The sequence below is a fragment of the Nesoenas mayeri genome, assembly GCF_963082525.1.
Source record: "Nesoenas mayeri genome assembly, chromosome: 3".
NCBI classification, from domain to species: Eukaryota; Metazoa; Chordata; class Aves; order Columbiformes; family Columbidae; genus Nesoenas; species Nesoenas mayeri.
Genome location: NC_137544.1, coordinates 10,387,331 through 10,412,273, shown reverse-complemented (window position 1 = coordinate 10,412,273; position 24,943 = coordinate 10,387,331). Strand labels below are relative to the sequence as shown.

At 40.0% G+C, this 24,943-nt stretch overlaps 1 protein-coding gene across 1 annotated transcript in view; it reads right to left on the bottom strand.

The window, feature by feature from the left end:
• LDAH (lipid droplet associated hydrolase) overlaps nucleotides 1-24,943 on the bottom strand; it is a gene marked incomplete at both ends in the record, with an annotated part of 121,600 nt that overhangs the window by 21,477 nt on the left and 75,180 nt on the right. Inside the window, one exon of the mRNA XM_080342319.1 lies at nucleotides 16,618-16,858. Within this exon, the coding sequence (XP_080198445.1) occupies nucleotides 16,618-16,858 (241 nt within the window). The remainder of the gene's footprint in view (nucleotides 1-16,617; nucleotides 16,859-24,943) is intronic.

The following is a 24,943-nucleotide window of genomic DNA, read 5'->3' as shown; positions in this document are numbered from 1 at the left end:
TTAGTCACTGCACAAAATAAAGCGCATCCAGGGGTTTGCAGGACCCTGGTTCAAAATGCAAATGTAGGGAATACCCATAACGGGCTATGTGGAAGTTCTGTCGGAGTTGTGACCTTGGTGTCCATGCTGAAGTTAAGCAGAACATGTAGCTTCAATCTGTTTGGTATTCACCACTAGATTGCACTACTCACTGAAGAAAGGAACTTCTGGGGTTTAGTAAAGACAAAATAAGATTGAAATCAGCATTTTGAAAAATCATTGCACGTGAAAGGTAAGGAATTTTCCTGAACTACCACTGAGGTCCTGCGAAACTCTGTGCAGATTACAAAATCTGTGTGTTTCAGTTTCCTCATTTGAAAAACATGCTTCAGGCTGCTATGACAATGAAGTGGTTTTTGTAGACTGTCTTAAAAATACTTGAAGTGAAAAGCACTGTGTAAACATAGTGACTATTAATTAGTCCTTGAAAATTATATTTCTTTAACAATAATGAAATTTACAGAGCCAAATTGATCATGTCCCTTTAGAATTGCCCGGTACTACCTTGAATGTTGTATTTTAGACTGAGGAAATAACAAAAACTTCAAAGCTATCCAATGAAGAATACATCAAAACCAGAGACAAGGGCTGGCCTGTAAGTACCCAAAGTCAAGATGTGTCTCTGTGAGAAAACTTTACTTATTGAACTTCAAATCTTTCTCTCAACTGGCTTAGTGAAGCCAGCGCAAAAGACTTGGAGGACACGATTCTGTGCACACATACACTTCTGCATATGACCTGCTGCCTCTTTGCTTTTAACAGGAATGCTTGAATTGATAACATTAAACACTTGAAGGATGAGAACTGTCCTGTAGTTTGAAATAGGTATCATAGAATCATAGAATGTCTTGAGTTGGAAGGCACCCACAAGGATCATCAAGTCCAACTCATGTATGTTTTCCATCAATCCTTGATATTTGGTTCAAATGAAGTAAGCTGATTTGTCATAAAATGAAGGTGTATGCAGTGTTTGAATGAGCTTTATGAAAAGTTGTGCAGTTGATAGAGTTTTCTACTGAAAGCAAACCAGCTCTACCTGCTTGCTGAAGGAGGAATTAACCAGTGATAAATCAGTGATAAATTCAGCATCTGAAGGACCCCACCACAGCACAGCTGTGATGAGACGTATAAATGAGATGAACACCAAATATATCGGTTCCTTTGGTAACTTCAATATTCAGACCCCAAAATGATAAAGGAGTTCTCATGGACATGAATGCGAGCACCACAGAACTCCTGTCAGAGACCCACACAATGACTTGAGAGCACTTTACTTGGAACAGACAGTTTGCTACATCAAGCCTGGTGCTGAATCCTAAATCCTGGTTTGCAGAGATTTGTCTCAAGAAGACTTCTCTATCCACTGAGGACACACAGACTGCAGTCCTCTCCCAAAAAGACTTTGGAAGAAAGGAACAACATTTATTCTTCCCTCATCCTGTATGGCACAAGCCCAGTACCTCTGTGCTCTCGATTCCCATCTGGGAAACATGCTCCTAAAGATTTGGTCTTGAATCAGCCTAGGATTTCTAGGAAAGGAATGTTTAGAAGCTCTTTAGCTTTTCCTGTCAATGCACTTTTGCTTATTCAACTTGTTTATCTGGTTAAACAACCTAAAGTCAATTTCAGCTGTTTTTCTTAATTTTTATTGTCTAGTCCCATTCCTTTAAATCTGTACTTATGCATATGGTGGGCTGACACATTATGAGTTGGCCTGGGTTAGTGGGATAATCCAAAGCAAAGAAAGAGAAGCTTCTAACATGAATCTTTGCAGCATTGTGGCCTCTGTAAATATTCCTTCACATAGCAACTAGGAAAGGAAAAGTACTTCTCAAAAAAAAAACAACTGGCCAATGTACCTGGTGACAGCAGGAGAACTCCAAAGCATTTTTATTACATTTTATTCCATCTCAAGTTGCTGATACCCCTTGTAATTTATAACCAGGTCATCAGAGTTTAATGATGAAAAAAATCTATTGTTAATTATATAATTATCATAAACAATAAAGCCTTAGAGCTTAAAAGTGAAATCAAAGTTTTAACAGACAAATATCATGTTTATCATGCTTTTTAACACATAAATGCCTTCTTAAACATCCTAACTTTTTATATGCAGATCTTTTATACACCCAGAAGCCCTTTATTTATTCCCAGGTCAGGCTTATGAAATTAACTGCCAACTTACTTTCTCCCCATGATCCTGCCAATGACCTTTCTCTTGCCCTGGTAGGATCATTCCCTCTCCATGGATTAAAGGTGATTAAGGATCAGTGTCAGTTTAGTCTCACACATTTGCTAAGCAGAGACGACAAACTGTGCCAAAATGTGTTTGATTTATTTGTGGTGGTTTTGTGATGGAGGAACCCTGATTGGACTCAAATCAAGGATCCAGAAAAGAAAGGAGTGCTTTATATCATTGGTAGCTCTTTAACCTAAAGTGTCACAGCAAGGACTTAATATCTTTCAGCTAAATTATTAGTTTGCACAAACAATAATGACTTAAATCCATCAAGCTTTTCAGAGCTTAGGGTTATTTAACCACCAATTCAATTAGCCAGTTGTTAGATTAATACCTGTATCTATTGAGCTGAACTTCAAACACATTGATAAATCCACAATGCAGACAAGTAAATAACATATACAATAGCATATTTCCTGATTTTGAAGAAAGACATGTCTTGCAGAGTTATTATTACTTTCTACAGATTTTAAAGCTATATCCTACACCAGTACATTGTCAGTTGACTCTATGGATATCAACAGGTCTCTGCTGGACCTTGGAAAGCTGTGTTCATTTCAGGGAAGAAACAAGATTCTAACTCGGGACAGATAAACTTTCTCTTTATACTTGATTCTTGAAGCAATACAGAGGTTTCCTGTACTTGGACTGAAGTATGTGTTTTTCTGAAGTCTTTAAACTTCTTGCTTTATTATTGAATATCCAAAGATCATTTGCGTGCTTATTTGCAAGGAAAAAGATTAGATTAGGGCTAAATCAATGGCAAACTAACACTAGAAACCGATTATGTTGCCTGTGGAAATTCAAGATGAGATGGATCTATGTCTGTATGGAAAGAAAGCTTAAAAAATAGGACTTACACATGGTGCACATATTCATAAAATATAAAAGAGGGCTAAGTATTTCCAACTTAATGCTGATAAACTTTGAGAGATATACATGACCTTGGTTAATTGAAAAATCAACTCTGTGTTGTGGTGCCATGACTAGATCTTGTTCTGTGTGGTTTTGCTCTGTAGTCGGTATCTTAATTATGTAAAAACAATATTGTATTCTCTGCTGGGCTAAGGAGATGAATTTACTGTGACAGAAAGAATAGACAGAACGAGATGCCATACTAATGAAACAACAGAGACAATAAGAAAGAAAGAAAAAAATCTTTTCAACTTCATTGGCTAATGAATTTCAGGAAATAATCATAATAGTTCCTTTTCCAACAAAAATGAGTGGTTGTGAAGATAGCCCCAATCTGGACACTTTAATGGATGCACACACACATTCTTTAATAGCTTGTTCATCAGACTAAAATAAACATACGACTACAAAGGGTTACCCGAACCCACTTCATTTCCCCACTGCTGTTGGCTTCAGATTATGTTGACTCTATCAACAAGATTGTGGCTCTACGTGCAAATTTATTAAGTCCCACACATCAAAATATTGCTCTATTTTGTAAGTTAGTAGGAGTTATGCACTGGAATGGGTACAGGGAGAAACACGAAGCCAAATTTTTACTTCAAGGTCCAGGCAGCACAATTTCAACAGCACTAACCTTGGAAGAACACACCATATGATTTTCCAGAGTGGACAAATCCAGAGGAAAAGGAGACCACAGCTCTACCTTCATCATGCCTCCCAAATGCAAATCTGGTGCCACTACCCACCATATTTTGTCCAACCGATCCCCTGAGCAGATGAATACAGAGAGTGGAGAGATTTCTTATGCTGTCTCACTAAGCCCACCATATACTAAGGCATTGTCATTTTTTCCAAATGAAACAAAATTAAGAAACTATCTTTAGCTAGAACTGGAGGAGGTCATAAGAAACCTGTGATCCTTTTGTGACTGTGCTGCAGGCTCTGGGTATTTTCTGTACTTTCAGATAGTTTCAGATAGTAATCATGCTCCTCATGATTAAAACCCACAAATCTGAAGTGCAACCAGGCCCAGAAGAGATCCTTTCAGTTCTTCAAAAATCTTTTGCCACTCATTTATAATATAAAGGAGCATTAACAGGTAGAAATATCAGAACCCATAAAAGGAAATCTATTTTACAGCACATATGACACAGCACATAGGATAGAGCCTTTTCTAGTAAGAACATCTGAAGGCAAATAAATTAGCAATTGATAGCAAAGACACTGAAGTCAACAGGTATTTAGAACTCTCTTAACAAACCACAACCAAATTTAGAGCTACAGACTTTTACAAAAGCCTCAGGTCTTAGAGCCTTTACCCCTAAGAACAATTAATTGGGAGACTTTTCTATAGCAGAGTTTTTTTTCCTTTCTTGGAAGATTTTTGTTCTGACTATTGTTGGAAATGAGGGACTGGACAGGATGGGTTTTAGATCTCATTTCCAGATATTAGTTCCTATGTAACTTAATAGTGTACTTCAATTACAATAATAATAATAATAATAACAACAACAACAATAATAACAACAATAATAACAATTATAACAATTATTATTATTGTTATTGTTGTTATTATTATTATTATTCATCCAATCTTGAACTAATTTTTGAGCAATAGTTGTCACCATCTCTAAGAAAATATCCTGCTAGGTTAGTACTGTACTATCAGGGTTGCAAGCACTGAACATCAGTTCTGCTTAATTCAGGTAAAAAAACTGAAGAGTCGCTACAGCTTGTTTAGTTAGTCCACATTTCTTACATAAAACTTTCCTCTTAAACTCATCCTCAAGCCTTCTTTACTAAATCTTTCAATGTTAACCCCCTTTTCATGGTTAAGGAAGCCAAAGCCCGCATGACATTGGTCTGACTGATCGTTCTCCAACCTCCGTACACCCGTGCATACCAGCAAATATTCTTTCGAGGAAATACAGAGTTTTAATAACCCTGTGAAAAATATGCAAACTCATTATGCTGTCATTAGTTTCTCACTCTCTATAGCTTGTTTCCATACATCTTTAGTTCCCACATTGATATTGCAGTTTCCCAGGACAGTTCTGATGCTCTGCCTTGCAAACCCATCATTTACTGTCACGTTTTTCGCAGAACGCATCTGCTATTTCACCATTTGCCATTTAACTGCTATTATTGCTGTTACTTTAGATTGTTGTGTGTGTTGGCTGAGGACCACAGTAGAGACTGGGGACACATTTCATAAGGTATTGCACATAGAAAAGCTTGAAATGATGCTTTCTTCTGTCACAAAAGGGACTCCCAGAGAACCTCCACAAATTCTTAATCTCCTTCTCTCAGAAGTCTTCACTGACGCCTCCCTTAGTAAAACTGCCTGTCAGAAGGATAATTTCACAATAATTTGATGTTACAAAATGCTTGAGAAATATTTTAAAATAAGCAAAACACTGGAAAATTTTAATTCCTATTCCTGGCCTCTGTAAAGGTAAATTGGACAACACAGAAATAAATGACAATTTGATGGTTATCGTAGCAAAAGGGAAGAGTCCTAACTGATTGCCTGGTTGGATAATTTTGTAACTAAGGATTAGTTATAGTGTGTGGGAGTGCTAAAGGTTCCAGTCAGGGGTTGGCTTCAGTGTCAGGCTATTCAAATTATCAGAAAAACCCATAATTTCTGCTCCACAGATTTTACGGTCTATTTCTGTATCCATAACTGCTCAACATTGAGTTGTAGAAGCGTTTTGCTCATCCTTCTGAGGGGCTACAAGCAGAGAGCAGAGGCAGGAAACAATTTGACTTCAATGGGACAATTACTTCCAAAGACTACTCTGTTTCCCTGAAAATAAGATACTGTCTTATATTAATTTTTGCTCCACAGCTTATTACTTTTTTACATGTATAGCTGCCTGGACACTATTTAAATTGATATATTTTTTTAATGAACTGTAACTAGGGCTTATTTTTGAAGTAGGGTTTATATTTTGAGCAGCCTGAAAAATCATGCTGGGGCTTATTTTCGGGGTAAACCTTATCTTCCGGGAAACAGGTACTACTTTCATGTGAAACAGAGCTCACCTGTACTTTGACATGCTGTAATATGACTCTTTCAGAACTCTAAAGCAAAATTGCTCGATTGCAAAGTGATGAATCAATTCTAGGTTGGATTCCCATGCTAAGTTGAAATGCTCTGCAAAGAGTAGGTTGAACTTTTAAAAACAGGTTTTCCTCAGGGAATGTACAACTATCATCTGGTCAGATTTTTCTTCCTGGCAAGTTGCCCTTCTTGTTGTAGGGTTCCTCAAAGGAGTGTAACACTAGTTTCCTTTCCAGTTTATCCTTCGCTCTGTAGGAAGACATCTCTGTCACTCCTCAGAAAGAGTCAGAAAACAGTTCTAAAAACTAATAATACCAAACAGCAGTGTAATTTCCTATGGGGAAAACATATTTTCTACCGGTAACTATTGCCAACAGCAATCTTGGAAATATTGTATAACTTATTGTTTCAAACATCAAACAGAAGGAACTCCTCAGTACCAAGGATGACTAATGCAGGAACAAGTGCTTCCACACAGGCACATACACATTAGATAAAATGTTGATGTTTAGAGGTTTACAAGATATAAACATTGACTTTGGGTTCTGCTTAAGTTTACACTTGAATTGAGAATGAAAACATACCGATTAATATATAACCATGATCATCACAAATAAGCAGAAATAGCTGCAATTGTTAGGACAGACTTCTCCAATCTGCCTGGTATTAAAGTTGCAGGAAGATCAGAACTATACAAGAAAGTCAGTCAGCGGGGCTTGGGAAAGCACAGTAGAGGCTGAAGGTAAAAATAAAAAGGTATTTGACAATTATACCCAGCTGTTGTACAAACAATAGATGCTTTGTTGAGGAGTGTGAAAAAGCCTCATTTACTTTGTGTGAGGAACCATGGGCAGGTGAAGTGAGGTGTGCGATGGAAACTGAAATGTCTGTGGACTTAATCCTGCCCTAAGTTGTTTCGGAACAACTCCCATCACCTTCAAATGACATAACTACCCCTTAGCTGGAGAAATTCATCTCCAATTTAATTTCTCACAAACCCTCGCAGATGGCTGTGATGATGTGATTGCTACTAGGGTCCAGATTTTTGGTTGTGAAAGGCATCTGCTCTCCTGCTTGGGGGTATGAGATGCTGGAGAGCAGCTCTGTGGAGAGGGATCTGTGGGTTTGGGTCGATGGCAAGTTGAACATGAGCCAACAGTGTCCCTGGCAGCCAGGAGGGCAACTGTGTCCTGGGTGCATCCAGCACAGCATCGCCAGCTGGGCAGGGAGGGGATTGTCCTGCTCTGCTCTGCTCTGGTGCGGCCTCACCTGGAGCACTGTGTGCAGGGCTGGGTGACACAGGATAAAAAAGATATAAAGCTACTGGAGACTGTCCAGAAGAGGGCTATGAAGTTGGTGAAGGGTTTGGAGAGGAAGCCGTCTGAGGAGTGGCTAAAGTCACTTGGTTTGCTCAGCCTGGAGGAGACTGAGAGGAGAACTCATCACAGTCTACAGCTTCCTCACAAGGGGAGGAGGAAGGGCAGGTGCTGATCTCTTCTCTTTAGTGACCAATGACAGAACCTGAGGGAATGGCAGGAAGATGTGCCAGGGGAGGTTTAGGTTGGGCATGAGGAAAAGGTTCTTCACCCAGAGGGTGCTGGACACTGGAACAGGCTCCCCAGGGAGGTGTCACGGCCCCAAGCCTGACAGTGTTCAAGAAGAGACTGGACAGTGCCCTCAGACACATGGTGTGAACTGTGGGGTTGTCCTGTGCAGGGACAGGAGTTGGACTCGACGGTCCTTGTCCTTCCAGCTCAGGACATTCTATGATTCTATGACTCCCCCCTGTAGCGGGGCACAGAAGGGGCTGGTGCAGGTTGTGCTCAGTCCTTCCAGGAGCAGCAAGGACAGACTGTGTCTGCAGCCATTTAGCATCTCTGCACTGTGGTTCCTGCCTGAGCTGTACCGGGAATTCATACGCTCTTCTAGAGAAGAGCTGATGCACGTAAGTGGCCATAGGGAGGTTAGTTTAAGTGCTTTTCTGGATTAGAACCTGATGCTGACTCTTTCTTGAGGAACCCTGATGAAATTCAGCAAGTGGATTACCCCTTCTTTGAATGAGGTACATTCCTCTCAGGTGAAGTGACTTTGGTATGAAAGGTGAACATTACACCACCCTTCATTAAACATAAACCACTATTAATAAAGCTCATTTTAAATACATCTGACCATTGCACTAACCTGCAAGCAATCTCCTACACCACTGGGTTTGCTCAAGATAACACCAGCACTTCTTCCACAAATCCATGAAGAATCTGTAGGCATTTTCTTCTTCTCAATATTGTCATGTTTAAGAATTAGGCAAGGGAGATGGTGACTGCTGGTGGACATTTTCATGACAAGAAGTAGCAGCAAAGCTGGCTGCAATATTGTTTTAGATGACTGTAGGAATTACATCCAGACTGGTGTCCCCTTAGGGTGCATCAAATGACAGCTATTGCATAGCTAGCAGCTTTGTAAATGTCATTTTTCAAAAAAAAATCCTTATTCTGAGACACAAATGCCTATAGTTTACTCATGGGTATGGATTTGGTGAGCGTTTAAGTGCTTTGCTGTGACTGCATGATGAAGGAGCTCGATGAATCAAATTAAATTCCCAACCAGTAAATATAAGTTATGACAAGAGCCACAAGCTCTGCTTCACATATTCCTCGGGGGAGTCTGGACAGACACCTGAGACAAAAGAAATGAGCCTCCTGCAGAAGGGAATCCTTCCTCTGCATCCAGGGCGCTTTGTATTGGGCCTAGGAAAAATAAAGTGCCAATGTGCAGATGACTATCTGGCCCTGGTAACATGAAACAACTATAGCTGCTAGCACTTAACTGGCGTACACTTATTTTCAACATCCTTTCTGCTTTGTTGATGTTACTCCTTCCTTTTTCGTGCCATTCACAACACATCATAAGACTTGCTGCAAATTTGTGGGAGTAAATCGTATCCCTGGGGATGAAACCCCACCAGGGGTGAATAAACAATCTCCCGTTCCCCAACCAAATCCCAACTGTGCCTCACATTTCATGGAAATGATCAGAAGTTCCACTATCAAAACATTCACACCTTATGAGTAATATTTATGATGGGAGTTTTTTGTGTTGGGTTTTCCCCCCAAGAAGAAAAAGAGGAATAATTAACAGAAATAAACCCAATGAGAAATTTCCACATTATTACTATTATTTTCACAAGCCTTCCACAGGAAAGCAAAAGTTTTTGCAAGTAATAAAAGTCCTTGTTAAACATCTTTCTTTCATTTGGAAATGGGGTAAATTATGAAGCAGATTGACTTTAAAAAATAAATAGGGCTATAAATACATAAAAGTTGTTGCCTTCCGCCAGTAATTTAATATGAGCATCCTACTCTGAACTAAGGAAAAGTTTAGTTCACTCACAAAAAGAATAAAGCAGATGTGAGGTTTTTCCGTCAGCTTAAGTGCTGCCTTGGTACAGCGAGTTGTCCGGCTACATAAAACAAACATTTTAGTCAGGCATCACACAGGAAAATAAACAGTAGCAGAGGAAACATGAAAATATTAAAGACTGTTATTCTTTGGCCCCTTTTCCTGCGAAGCAGGTGATAAAATATTACTGTGTTTCCACAGGTAAGGAAACACGCTCTTAAACACTTTGCAGAAATACATATTACGATCATCACTTAAAATGTCAGCAGTGGATGGGAGTCAGCAGTGATGGCCCAGAGGAGCCAGCCCAGAAACGCTGCAGGAGCAGAGGGTTTAGCACGGCGGGGCAGGCTGCTGGGCTACCAAACACAGCCTCTGACCCCCGGCAATATCTGGCAGTAGCAAATTCAGATACAGGCCAAAAACATCTTGTAAGAGACAGCTGTAGAGTTACCTGGTTTCAGTAAAGATGACTCCTCTTGAATCCTAACTGGATGGTAGTGAGAGGGAGGGAGATGGGAGATTTTCTGCTACACCATTTTAACCTCTTTCTGCCCCATTGAGTAGCAAAGAATGCACATAAGAATCACAGAATCATAGATTCATTTTGTCTGGAAGACACCCTTAGGATCATCAAGTCCAACCATAACCTAACTCTAGCACTAAACCATGTCCCTAAGAACCTCATCTACCTGTCTTTTAAATCCCTCCGGGGATGGTGACTCCACCATTGCCCTGGGCAGCCTGTTCCAATGCCTGACAACCCTTTCTGAGAAGAATTTTTTTCCTAATATGCAATCTGAACCTCCCCTGGTGCTACTTGAGGCTCTTTCCTCTTGTCCTATCACTTGTTACTTGGGAGAAGAGACCAACCCTCTCCATGCTACAACCTCTTTCAGGTAGTTGTAGACAGTGAGAAGGTCTCCCCTCAGCCTCCTTTTCTCCAGGCTGAACTCTCTCAGGTCCCTCAACTGCTCGTCATAAGGGAGGTGACCTGTTCAGCTTCATCCTTCCTGCCCACCTGTGATATATTATACTACACTGTCCAGATTTAACATTATTTAGTTTATGTAGATGTAATTGACGTACCATGTCAGTCATTTCTGTTCTCCATTAAATTTTGCCTAGCTATATACCATGTCTGAAATTCTATACATATTTAAATATAAAAGTAGAAAAACATCCTTGAAATGTTTTCTGTATTATAGCCAGAAAATATCTAAATTTAACATTTATCAGAAGAAACAAAGCAATCACTTTTTACTGCCAGAGCTTTCATTTCAGGAAAATCAACTTGAAAATTTGCTGGTCTGTGTTCAAAGATCTGCACCATTGCCTATTGTCGAGGTGGGAGGGAAAGCTTTTATTCTCCTGCCCATGATGAAAAATGTAGGTGTGAGATTGCAAGGTGCCACCGAAATCCTTTGTGGTAGCAGTTTCTGCCAAAGAATCATAGAATGGTTTGGGTTGGAAGGGACCTTCAAAAGTCATCTTGTCCACCACCCTGTGCAATAAGCAGGGACATCTTCAACTAGATCAGGTTGCTCAGAGCCCCATCCAGCCTGGCCTGGGATGTCTCCAGGGATGGGGCATCCACCACCTCTCTGGGCAACCTGGGCCAGTGTTTCACCACCCTCAGTGTTAAAAATTTCTTCCTCATGTCTAAACTGGATCTACCCTCCTTTAGTTTAAAACCATCACCCCTTGTTCTTATCACAACAGGCTCTGCTAAAAAGTCTGCCCCTCCTCATCTCTATTTTAAAATATATGGCATAGATGTCAGCCTGTCCAGCCACTGTGGTTTGTGGAAGCTGCATATATATATATATATATATGTTTTATAAGGTTATATATATATATAACCATATATATATATGGTTAAGCAGGTTCAGTAGATTAACTGTTGCCCTGGGATGTAGATCTATGTACAGTTCTGCTGCTGACCAGCTATGTGATGCTGGCAACAGGCCCTTGCTTGCCTTGAATGCCAAGTTCTTTTGTGAATGTGCTACTACAGTGTTTGAAATAATAAGACCTAGATGAGAATAAAATGGGCAATGCCCCCTAGGCCTTACATGCCTCAATGGAGAGTTTTAGTTCCATAGAACAAAATGAAAGCCTCCCATCCTGAATTTAGAGATGCTCATCGTATCTTCTGTTACTTTTAGATGTTAAGTTTTTAATTTCAGTGCAAGAAAAGAGCACAGTTTTAATTTAAAAACAAACAAAGAAAAATAAACTAAATTTTAGCTATGTGGTTATATAGCTTTTTGTTAAATACTCTTTAGGGGCAAAGCACTCTTATTTCACCAATTCAGGTGAATTCGTTTATGAAGTGCTTACCTGATACATTAAACACTGTTTTTTAACTCTGAAAAATATGAGCCGAACAGGTGGAGGGGACATTGAGTGCCAAGAACACAACAGCACACACTGTCCTTAGCCAAGTGTTTCAATTAGATGGGTATTTCTACAGCATTTTAGTCCTCCAAAAAAAAAGAGAACTCTCCCAAAATTTCCCATCTTACTTGTCAGGAAATGGAAGTGAGATGTAAAATGAATTTTCAAAGACAGCAGGAAACAAACAGGATTCACTAGAAACCAGCTGTAAATTCAACAGAGCCAAAGCATGGGACATCTGACTGTCCTGGCAGCAAGGGTAAAGGCTGTATGGATAATCCAGATCACATCGTTTTCTGATGTCTACAGCAAAACAAGCAGCCAGTAGACACAGAATGTGTCTCCTCTGATTTTTGTTATCTAATAGAGCATGTCCTTTTGCGGTCAGTAAAGACAAACAGTCATCTGCAGGGAGGATTCACCTGTTGTGCTTTAGATGCTAGTTGCTCAGACAATATGATGTCTGCAGTGGTCAGATGAAGACCACCCATAATGTCATATTTAAAATCTCACTGACTAAGAAGAGAGAACTGGAACAGAAACAGATCTCAAGACACGACAACTCCCAAGGTTGGGATAATTCAAACCCAGAAGGAAACTTTCCAGTTGCTTCCCTGGAGATAAAATTTTTAAATAACTTAGTCAATGTAAAAGCTTGCATTTAATTTTCATAGCAACTGGAAGGCTACGTTTCACTGGCTTTTGATACGAATTTATCTCCCAGATGCTATTTGACAGTTCTGCAAATTTTATCCCACAGGAAAGCTTTTTACTCTATGGCACTTCAGGGATGTAATTTTGCCATCCTGTACGGCCAACAGAGAGAAGTAGCTTCCTGTACAGTCCTGTGGGCATAAGAGCGGAACGCCTGGAACTGCTTTAGCCTTTTTTTCTCTGTAAAATGAGGAAATGTAGACACTCCACATGAAATGTGAATGTCTCCATGCTTGGAACAAGATAAAATTTGAATCCAAGTTTAATCTTCGTTTTTTGTCTTCTTATAACATCTCCTGGACGCTTTACATAACCTAGAAATCTACTGTCTCCAGCCTGTATTTGTGGGTCAGCATAAACCCATCCAAAACCCTTGTTTCAGGTTTCTGAGTTCCCTCCTGCACAACCAGCCTGAACTGCACAAAACAGACCCTCCCCTGCCCCTGGTCGCCCTGCTCCCCAAATAGGTTAAACAAACAGGGAGATTCCTCCAGGGAAGTCACAGGTTCAAGATCACAAAGGACTCAACCGAGTTTGGGCCAGTTGGAGGTTTTTCTTGCTATTGTGCTTATCTGTATCTTCACTGTCATCCAGACGTTAACCTCTGACCTGCCAGCCCGTCTCTTGAAACAGCCTTGCGGTGTTTACCCATTGTGTAATGTCTGTGCTTTTGTGGAAATTCTACAGAAACAAATGGAGGAAGTTTGCCAGTCAAACGGCTGGACAATAAATCCTGTCCCGTGTAGATAGAATAGTTTACTGTCACTGTGAGTCTGCTACTGGCATCTGTCACCGAAGAAATGTTTACAAATTTCAATGTGCTGGAGTGCCAAAGTATTCCAGCATTGCAGGACTGTACAAGATTTGTAGAACAACCACCACTGTGCTAGATAGGGGTATCCTTGTTTTGCTAGCCTGAATAAACAGAGTGACAATGTTTCAGATAACTCAAGGTCACTAATGTCCAATTTTTCTGTCTACTAATCTCCTACATTCATGACTACAAGTACCCAAATGCTAGTTTGTCCACTGCAATTCTTTTTCTGCCATACAATATCTTAGCTAGAAGTTAAACCCAGGTAGGCAAACTGTCTTCAGACCCCTTTGCTTTTTTCTAATACGTCCTTTATTATTTATGCCTTCCTTTTATTATCTATGTCTTCCCATCCTTCCTTATGATCCATTTTCTTTACAGTCCCTGCTGTCTCTCCTCTTTCTGCTCTCTGTCCTTTGGGACAGATGTTATGTTATCTTACCCTTCTGCACAGTGTCATCGCAATGCCTTCTGCTGTGTTCCTTCTACATACCATCAGCTATAAGGTTAGGACAATGGAAAGATGAGTTTGGATAAGCAGCAGAAGCAAACAGAATTTGCAACAGTGGGATAGATAGGTAATAAAATTCTTCCTTCACTGACTCCTTTAACCAAGGGCCTGATTCTGCTGCTGCTGAATGGAGCTTTTCATTCTTGATGTCAATGGGAGCAGCACCCAGCCTTACATTGCTGCTATAATTAAGTTTTCAAATCTCATTTCCTTTCAGACGAGAGAAAACATTGTTGTGACTAAGCTTTGGATGTGGTAACAAATCCCTGGCAGGTTGGTTTGTTTTAACGGAGGTATTAGTTTTAAGGAAGCTTTAACCATCTTTTCTGCCCTTAATCATGGCTTTTATTACAATTACAGTAATGCAACACGTGTACATGCCAAAGGCAATATGTGTATTTTTAATGAGTTGACATGCAACCTTCATGAAGAGGAGAAACAATTTCATTTGCTGAATGTTTCTGAACCATATTTAGCAGTTAATTAAGGGACAAGGAATCAATCAGAAAAGCATTTACTGCAAACCAGGGGCTTCGGTAACTCAGAAGACAGACTCAGTAGTTGTGCTAGGTTTAGTAAATTTTTGCTGAATGGTAACATTTTCTATTGTCCGCAAACAATACAAGAGAGGTTAACAAGCAGTATCCGGAAAGCCCTAAGATTATTAATCCACACATGTGGTCCTGAGTCACTGGGCTGTAAAACATCACCAGTTTCCAAAGAATAAACCAAAGGGGAATTCTGCTTGAGAGAGATGTTATCACAAGTGCAAAGGAACTAGTTGCATCAATAAGGCCTATTTATGCAAGTTTTACAAGACATTGGCTCACAGGGCTTTTCATTCTGGTATAATTAATTCAGTCAACAAATTGAACATAGACAGAGATCACATCCTATGAATAAAGAGCTTCTGGTCTGCTTTTCTTGCTTCAGTTTACCTTACAGCTTGGACATGGATCAGGCGCTGGTGCACATAGAAAATTACAATGGGCCGACATGCACACAGCAACTGGGCTCATCTACCTGGGGACTAACGAGCTCCGAGAGTCAGGATCTAGCAGCAGAACACAAAACCCATCCTGTTCAATTATTCCTGCCGCTGCTGCGGTCTGGGCCAAACAGCGCTCACAAACAATGGCTGGCCACATGTTTTTTGGAGGTTATTGCAGGCCAAGGACCATTTCCAATACAACCCTGGATGTGGATAACCTGTTTTGAGATGTAAAAGTTTATCTGTGGGGACCAGAGAAGGATTCCTGGCTTGTGGAGATGTGATCTCCACAGACCTTCACATACCTTTCTCTGAGACTAAATTATCAAAGGAAGAAGCCCAAAAGCCTAGTGTGTGTATGACTGCAGGCTTGCCTTCTCCTCGGTCATCATAAAACTGACAAAAATTAATATGAACAGACCATATAACTCCTATCAGAAGTTTACATTATCAACCAGAAGCCTGATTTTGTCAGGCACAGGGTACTTCAGTGCAGCAACTGTCTTCATGGCAGGTTTGTACAACATAAACGGGGCTCTCTCGGTTTGTCAGCAAGAACAATCACTGCCCATCCTGTTTTTGGTCTCTATCCGGTCCCAGAGCAAGCCCCCAGTACAGACCAGCACATCCACAGAGATCCACCAAAGCTATAGGACCCTGCTGCAACCACAGTTATTCTGGCACATCTGTTTGGATGATTAGTAGGTAAAATTTAACTGATAGAAGACAGAGCACAACTGGAAATGTAGGAATGTGTTTTTACAACTATTAATGCAATCCAAACTTCCTTCTTGCTATTATTACTGTGTTAGCACGTCAGTTCTAGTCCAAATTGTTTTCAACTGCTAACTTACCAAAATACCTGGAGTATAGCACAATCCACGTTCTGGTTGTCATTCTAAACCTAACATAATTTATCTGAAATTACTCCCTTTCTTAAAGCTGTTTCTCTTGCTAGAATGTGCAAAATATGCGTACAATAAGGAACGTCAATCTTCTTTCTTCATATGCCCCAAAAAGCACTGAAATTCTTCTGTGCATAAAATAACTTTTATGTGTCTTTGTAGGCTGAAGGCTCTTTTCTGAATTTACCAATATTCTCATTCAGATGACAAAATCTATACAGCTGTTTAAATCATAACTTTAAAAAGAGATGCAAAAAACCCTTTGTGAAACGTGTTCTGAATTATTTTCACCATCCAACATGAATGAAATGCAAAAAGTAAGTAGACACAAACTACATTGCAAACTGGTGTTTTAATCATACTATTGTTAGTAGTATAGGTCAGTTCTCTGTACATATTCTTCGGGGAAATATTTTACTTGCTGTTTTCCCCTTAAGACATTTTTTTTTACCAAACTGACTAATTTGAGATTTTCCTGTACCCACGGTCTTAAGATTAAACCTGTTCTTCAAAATGCATTCATGCTTTAGTACTAAACTTTTGCCCACAAAACTACATTGACATTTACCAAATGCGAACAATAGAACAGTTGATAACAAAAGAGAAAAATAAAGGGTGCTCACCAATGCAGTCCAGGCTGAAGAGATTCACAGAGGTTGTTATGGAAGATTCATCACAGGTCTTCATTCCTCGCAGAGCAAACCGCACCAGGGAGGCTTTGACTCCCTCTGGCAGAAAGGACAGCAGGTAGACGGGCATGTACAGCACGTAACGAAGTTTGCAGAGCAAAGGGGTCATGAGCTTTCCTTGAGGGGACTGAGCCATCCGCTCGATCGTCGGAAAGAGCAGCACAGAGCGAAGAACCTGTTGGGCCATGAGGAAACGACTGTCAGCAAAGCCCTGCAGCACATCCCAGCCTGGGAGACTTAATTTTTAAATGAGCCTCCACTGGAAACGAATTTGAGTTTCCAGGCGCGCTGCACCTCAAAAACGTACCCAGGCTTCCTGAGGTGGTCTGGTTAAATTTTATAAAAGACAAAGCAAAGAAGAATGTGGTTATGAAATGCTCAGTTGTATCGGGTTTGAACCAAGTGTCCAGGAGGGTGAGCACAGCCCCTTGCTCGGGGATGGGGACCCCAGCAGAGGGCAGCAGGCAGGAACCCTCCGCTCAGTCCAGGCAGATTTTTGATGTTAGCAAGAGTATGCAGCTTTTTATGGCATTTGGTGAACTATTCTAAGTAAATCAACCAAGAAAATTACAAAATGTCAGCCACTGTGTCAGTAACCTTACAGTTTGACAACACACAGAGTTTTACATTTGCAGTTCAATATAGGTAAATGTGTTCAGAACAAGAGTCTGAGCACGCGTCCCCTTCAGTGACATGTGTACAGTGGTGCACAATATTGATTTTTATATGTTCACAGAATCACAAAATGTTAGGGATTGGAAGAGACCTCAAAAGATCATCTAGTTCAATCCCTCAATGAATGAAACAAACATATTATGGAGCTGGTAATTATGTTATGATAACACAGGGTGTTTCAAAAAGATGGACCCAATTTGTTATTATACTGCTTTGAAACTGGGGCCATCTTTTTGAAACACTGTAGAATACACTGTAACCTTAAAAAATAATGGAATAATTAATTAAAACCCACCCATACTAACTAAAAGTGAATTAATATCCCTACTCTCAATTATATTTCAATGTTAAGATCAAACAAATATTCTAAAACGATATCTGCTGTTTTTTCCTGGAAGTAAAAACATACTATAAGAATTCATATAGGAAAAACCCTGAAAGACACACGACTACGGCACCTGACAGAAGTATCAAAAAAGTAAAGTAAGAGAGAATGTGGACATGGCATTTGAAGACAATTAGGTATAAATCTCTGTGTTTCTTTTGTCACTCAGTGTAAATCAAATACATGTACTTATGTATGTCTGCCTACTGCACATGGCGCTCTACGTATTGCACAAATAATGTAAAAAATATTAAAAAATAATTGTTTTTACTATCAGATGAGACTCAGCTAATGTATGTCACTGCATCTGTGTGCAGAGCCCCTGGTCTCAGCAGCTCCAGCAGAAGGCAGGACACCCCACCAAGGGATGCTCACAAGGTCTGTGCATTATACCACAGCAAATAGGAGAAATTTAGGAAATATCAATAACTTGCCATACTGTACTTTCTACAGTATTTAAAAACCAGACTTGGAAAGTGCTATTTATACCGAATACAGAACTATTTTAAGAAATGCTTCAACTTTGCAGTTGATACTACTTTGGTTTTAGACAAAGAAAAATACATTCTCAGGGAAATCAATCCTGGGCCTCTTTTTATTAAAGGCAACCAGCAGCTGAAGTACAGGAATGCAAGACTTGTACTAAATTATATGGTAGTTTCGTGATATTTCAGCGAGTTGCTGAACTCAAACTGTTGTGATCAAAAGCAGATTTGACCTGCGTTCCCAGGCACACATTAATCCTTTGACATCACAGTTTATAGATACAGGATTAGTTGCTTGGAGTGCTGCACTAACCGCTGAGGGAAGTTGCTAAACCTTGGAGGAAAGAGGACAAACCAAGAAAGCTGTTCCAGTCTCCCGTGCATTCCTGCACTTTTTAATGGCACACAAATTAAAAAGATGGTGGTAAGGTGAAGGGCAATTTTATATAATTTCTTTCTCTTTATAATCTTTTGCAGACAATAACATAGAAATGTAAATTTCACATTTTTCAGATACTGATCAACTATTTCTTAGTTTACTGCTAGTTTCCCAAGATGGGACTTTGTAATGTGCATTTGACTGCAGAATTGCTTAAAGGTGTACTTCAACATCTTTGAAATACAATTGCAGATACAACAGATTTAACGTGTTTTATTATCATCTCACTCATGTTCTTAGAAGTATGTCATGAAATAAGAGAACTAGAAATATACAGGTAAAATGAAGGAAATTAATGAGATTCAAATGCTCAACGCCAGTTAATACACTTCTTACTTTTCAAATGCCAGGATCTTATCTATTAATACATGCAATTTACACTAGCTGAAAACAAGCAGATGGCACAGAACTGTACTGGAGTTATAACTTTAAGAATTATTATAAGAGCAGTCATTCTGAAGATGAAAGGACATTAACTACCATAAGCACCAGCTATTGGTGTACCTATGAATGCCACAGTATATACCATTAAGTAATGTGTGAAGGTTGATGACACCTTTATTTAGGGAAACCATTCTCATACTTAATGATAGAAGTTTCTTGTGGTAACAATCAGTCAAAATACAAACAATATTACACATAATGAGAGAGAGAAATTCAGATTTACCTGGCTTAAATTACCCCCAATTCAAAGTCCAGTTATTTTTATCGGTTAAGTACAGGGCAAAGCTGGGAGCTGGGTAACTAGAGACAGCAGTCACAGAGACCTGAGCAACACTGGGGATTTCTGGAAGTTGGCCAGTGAATCTACAGAAGGCAAAAACGCCTCATTGCCACGAATTGCTGAGAGCTGTGGTCGTATCACCTACCCTTGCTGTGCTTCGGTCAACATGATAAAAATACGACATGTATTCCTACATGTTACTGGAATTGTCACTGTTGATTGTTGTGACAATAAACAGTATTTGTAAAACTGTAATTTAACTTATTTAACAGTTATTAATTTAATATCATATTAAACTGCAAGATTTCAACATTCAGGATGACGCACACATTAAATTTTGATGTGTAAGGAATAGATAACTCTTCAGGTTAGTCACCAGGTAGCTGCTTCTACTTTCATCATCAGTTTTTAACTCTTTAAATTACATACAACTCGAGATCTGAATGGTTCAAGGGACTGTAAACTACCTACATAAAGAACATATATATGTTCCTGTACATCTGGGCTTTCCATCCAGCTTGTAATCTACCTAAAACAAGATGACAAGGTGACAGCTGAGTACCTTCAAGTCTTCACTAGATAATGGTTATATCAGCATGCTTTTGGATTCACAGAAACAGTTGAAAGCTTTTTTGCTTGGAATAAAATCAGAACAGAGTACAAAAAGACAAATAAGGTTACAACAAATTGTTGTTTATCACCGCACAATTTAACAGCCTCAACTACACCAGCAAAGGACTTTAAAAAATGTTTAAGTGGTTTCTTTATCAATACGCTAAAAGTATGTAAATCAGATCAAGAAAAAAAAACCAAAACACATTAGTATTTTTCATTAACGGCTTCTACCAAAAGTGTTGAAAGACATTTGTCAGCTATGATTTGAAGTTTGAGTGGGTAATACTACTTGTTACAAGGACTGGTAAACAACAGTGCTGAGGGGGTAACATCACACCTAAAAACTGGATGCCACCTACAAGCAGTATTCAAAAAAATGACTTGATTTTCAGAGCTGTTAATTCCTGTGATGCCAACGAGAGGAGCTTAATACCTTTGAAATCAAGCAGTTTTGATTATGCACCAGAAATGCTGGTTACACCCTCCTGTGGCCACAGACACCAGCCAAGGGCCCGGGAGGCCTGTCACACAAAGCTGCTGGTTCTTAATACAGAGTGATGCTCTGCTCAGAGAAACAAAATGGGAGAGAAAAGCCATCAGGATGTGAAAAGGCAGATGCTGACTGACAGAAAGGAGTAGGAGCCATTTTAAAGATTAGTTTCAGAAGAGACCCCAAGTAGGTGAATTCATTAATTACAGCCAGGCTGTGTCAGTCCCGCATCTTGGCTTGCAGGCACCGTTCGATCTCTGTACCATAGTCATAAACCAACAAGACTCTGACCTACTTAAGAAAATACCCCTTCTACATCACCAGAAAGCAAACCTCCTCAGAAATAACCTGCTAGTTCACTCCACTTCAGTGGCAGCAGTGGTTGCTGGAGGTTCACACTGACTCTTGAGTAGGGAAGGTTTTGGGAAATATTCACTCCGGCTGAATGATGTGTTCTTAATCACCGGGGGTGTAAAAAAGGTTAATATAATAGTCACGAACAAAAAGAATCACACAGAATCACAGACTGATTTGGGTTGGAAGGGACCTCTGGAGATCATCCAGTCCAACCCACCTGCTACAGCAGGTTCACCAGAGCAGATCACACAGGAATGTGTCCAGGTGGGTTTGAATGTCTCCAGAAGAGACTCCACAGCCTCTCTGGGCAGCCTGTTCAGGGCTCTGGCACCTCAAAGGAAAGAAGTTTCTCCTCATATTCAGATGGAACCTCCTGTGCTTCAATCTGTGCCCACTGCTCCTCATCCTATCGTTGGGCACCACTGAAAGAAGTCTGGTCCATCCTCTCGACATACAGCCTTGAGATATTTATAAACATTGATGAGATGCCTTCTCAACCTTCTCTTCTCCAGGCTGAACAGACTCAGGTCTCTCAGTCTCTCCTCATAAGATGCTTCAGAGCCCTCATCATCTTTGTAGCCCGTCGCTGGACTCCCTCCAGGTATTCCTTGTCCTTCTTAAACTGGGGAGCCCAGAACTGGGCCCAGTACTCCAGATGTGGCCCCACTAGGGCAGAGTAGAGGGAGAGGAGAACTTCCCTCGACCTGCTGATCACACTCTTCTTAATGCACCCCAAGATACCATTGGTCTTCTTGGCCACAAGGGCACATTGCTGGCTCATGGTCAACCTGTTGTCAACCAGGACTCCCAGGTCCCTCTCCACAATGCTGCTTTCCAGCTGGTCAACTTACTTCTCACCTGTACATGGGAACATAAAGCTCAGATCCTGCACCCGTTGTGCAACACTGAGCCCACAAAGAACCCCAGAGACCAGAAGCAGACACAAGGAGGTGATTGTTTACACTTGATAACAGACCCATTGCAGCGACTGATGCTCGGTGAGGAGCATCCCAGCCCAGCTCCACAGCCACGCAGTCCTATTCTGCAGCAGCAGCATCACTATCTGCACAGCTTCAAATCACAGGCTGGAATGGGTGAGGAAGTTTTATTCAAAATTCCTTCAAAACCCTACAGAAAACAAAAGCTCTTTGCCTGTCAAAAGTAACACTTCTTTTAATATATACTAGTCCATCCCATAAATTAGCTTGTTATTCCTCTATTGTTTTGGCAGAGTAAAAGCTATTATCTGTCAGGTGAAAACTTGTAAATTTTTCAGAGATAACATAATGATGCACTTAATGGTAATCTAGAGTCTACCCTTGACATGGAGTGCCACATTAATCACAACATCTTTTACTCAGTATGCAGAAATCTGCCAGCAAAACAAGGAGGGTCAGGGAAGTATTCCCTGCTTTATTATCACAGCTGTGCTGAGCAGATTTCCAAGAAAACGCACAGGACAAACCAGTCAGAGTTGGCTTGGGCTTTCCTCTCACCAAAGATGGACTTTCTGGACTTGACCATTCACTTTGCTCAGTCATTAATTTAGATATATAAAAGATTATGTCTATACTACATTATATAAGATATAGTTATATAATGTATAATTATATATAATGAAATATAAAATGCAATTTAAATAACTTTTAATAATTTAGTCTTCTGCTGCTCAAGATGCCATTTGTTTTGTTGTCAGCAAGTTGTCTGTCACAGGTCAATATGAACAAAACCTCACTACTGCACAACAGCAAAAGAACGAAATAATGAACACAAGTGACAAAATAAGAACATACTGTGTGTACTTTTTTCTATTTTATCTTATGGATCTCCTGTGATCCTAAATAAATGTTTGAGCATATTAAATGGGCAACAGAACAAATATTTCAAACACAGTTAGTAGACAATCTTACCACTGAAAATTCCAAAGTTCTTTATAAGAATTAAGTCCCACAGAGAAGTCTCACCATACTTATTTCAAGGATCAATAAACGTAAATTCAGGAAGTTACATGACTACACATGAAGATACACATTGTGAAAATAGAAAGATTTAAAACAACTGTATGGTAATTCACAATTCTCTGCTCTAACCAAAGCTTACTTTTCTGGGTAACCAAAGCGTTTCTGTAAAACAAAGTGGTAAAACAAATGTAAATAACCGACATTTTGTAGAAAAGTTTGCATTTTTTTACCATGGACATCACGGTTTGTTAGTGGCTGCTTAGTCCAAGAAAGTCTGTTACCATCTTCTAAAGCCCCCTCTCAAAATGCTGCTGCCAGGCAGCAGCATCTGCACTTCACACTTTCAAAACAGATTTTCTACATTTCCTAGTTATTGGTGCCCCAATTTTCACTTTGGCACCAGAATAATTTATTTCTTTCTGTTCCTTTAATTCCCAACTTGTCATTATATTACGTATAGTCTATAAAACTAAGTGACAGGAAGGATTTTTTTTTTAAAATTTTTCTAAGAAAACTTTTGTATGTCAGGAGTATAATTTGCTCCCTGAAGAGCTTAATTTGTTTTCCAAGCAAAATCGTAGTTAGTGTACGCAACCTTGTGAATGTGCAGTTAAAATTCTAAATAACAGACTTACATTTTCTCCGATGGGCAGAAGGAATTCTTGCTCCCTGGGAAAAGCAAACTTTCTGAGTGCCACTGACAGGATCACGGCAATGTCTGCCAGCTCGACTTTACTAAGGGGTATTTGAGTTTTCATAGTTTGAGACTGGACTGGATCAAGACTCTTGAACACAGGACCTCCTGTGAGGTCCTCCTTCCCCTCTACTCTGCCCTGTGAGACCACATCTGGAACATTGTGTCCAGTTCTGGGCCCCTCAGTTCCAGAAGGACAGGGAACTGCTGGAGAGGGTCCAGCGCAGGGCAATGAAGATGATGAAGGGAGTGGAGCATCTCTCTTATGAAGAAAGGCTGAGGGAGCTGGGGCTCTTTAGTTTGGAGAAGAGGAGACTGAGTGGTGACCTTATTAATGTTTATAAATATATAAAGGGTGAGTGCCATGAGGATGGAGCCAGGCTCTTCTCGGTGGCAAACAACGATAGAACAAGGGGTAATGGGATCAAGCTGGAACACAAGAGGTTCCACTTAAATTTGAGAAGAAACTTCTTCTCAGTAAGGGTGACAGACACTGGAACAGGCTGCCCAGGGGGGTTGTGGAGTCTCCTTCTCTGGAGATGTTCAAAACCCGCCTGGACATGTTCCTGTGCGACCTCACTCAGGCGTTCCTGCTCCAGCAGGGGGATTGGACTGGATGATCTTTTGAGGTCCATTCCAATCCCAAACATACTGTGATACTTTGATACCTCCTGGTAGAGTTTTCCCAGGCACACTGAGACTAAGATAAGGATGGAGTTCTTCAAGGAACCGACTCGTGCAGGGCTGTGAAGGCACGTGGAGGACGTGCAGATCTTCATGGGCAGAATTTCTCTCACAGTGTCTGAGGAAATTACGATTCAGTTGAGCAGAAGTACTTAATGCCATATTTAAGCATGCAATGACCACATCAGCCTTTTTATGTAGGTGAGGGCACAGTAGCATAAATGCAACAAGATAACAGCACAGAGCAATGTCTTTAAAGATAAATACTATTTTAAAAGTCAGGATTTTTTTTTTTTTGCTTTTATACAGACATATGTGAATGCAAATAGTAGTACTCAAGATAAAAACTGTTAGCATATAAATGTCAATATAATGCTAAGGACTAAACACAAAAGCATGCAAGCAGCCCACAAAATCCATTAGCCAAATAAACTATGGTTTGAGTTTTGCTTGACAACTTCTGTGCGGTTACCACACACACACACTGCCCAGGTACATGCTTCCAATTCTTTGCTTAGTAAATACAGCAAAACCATCCAGTACACTTGTTACATGAATATTAAGGACATCGTATGCTAAAAAAGTGAATTCATGATACAGAGTAATGAAAAATACAGAACACGCTGATATACATCTTGTGAAGTTGTACATCATCTCCACAACTTCACAGTATTCTTCTGTGGTGTTAACTGTTGCAAAATATAAGGTCGTATTAAGATTTTATTTTTTTTTTAAAGGGAAAATTAAGCAG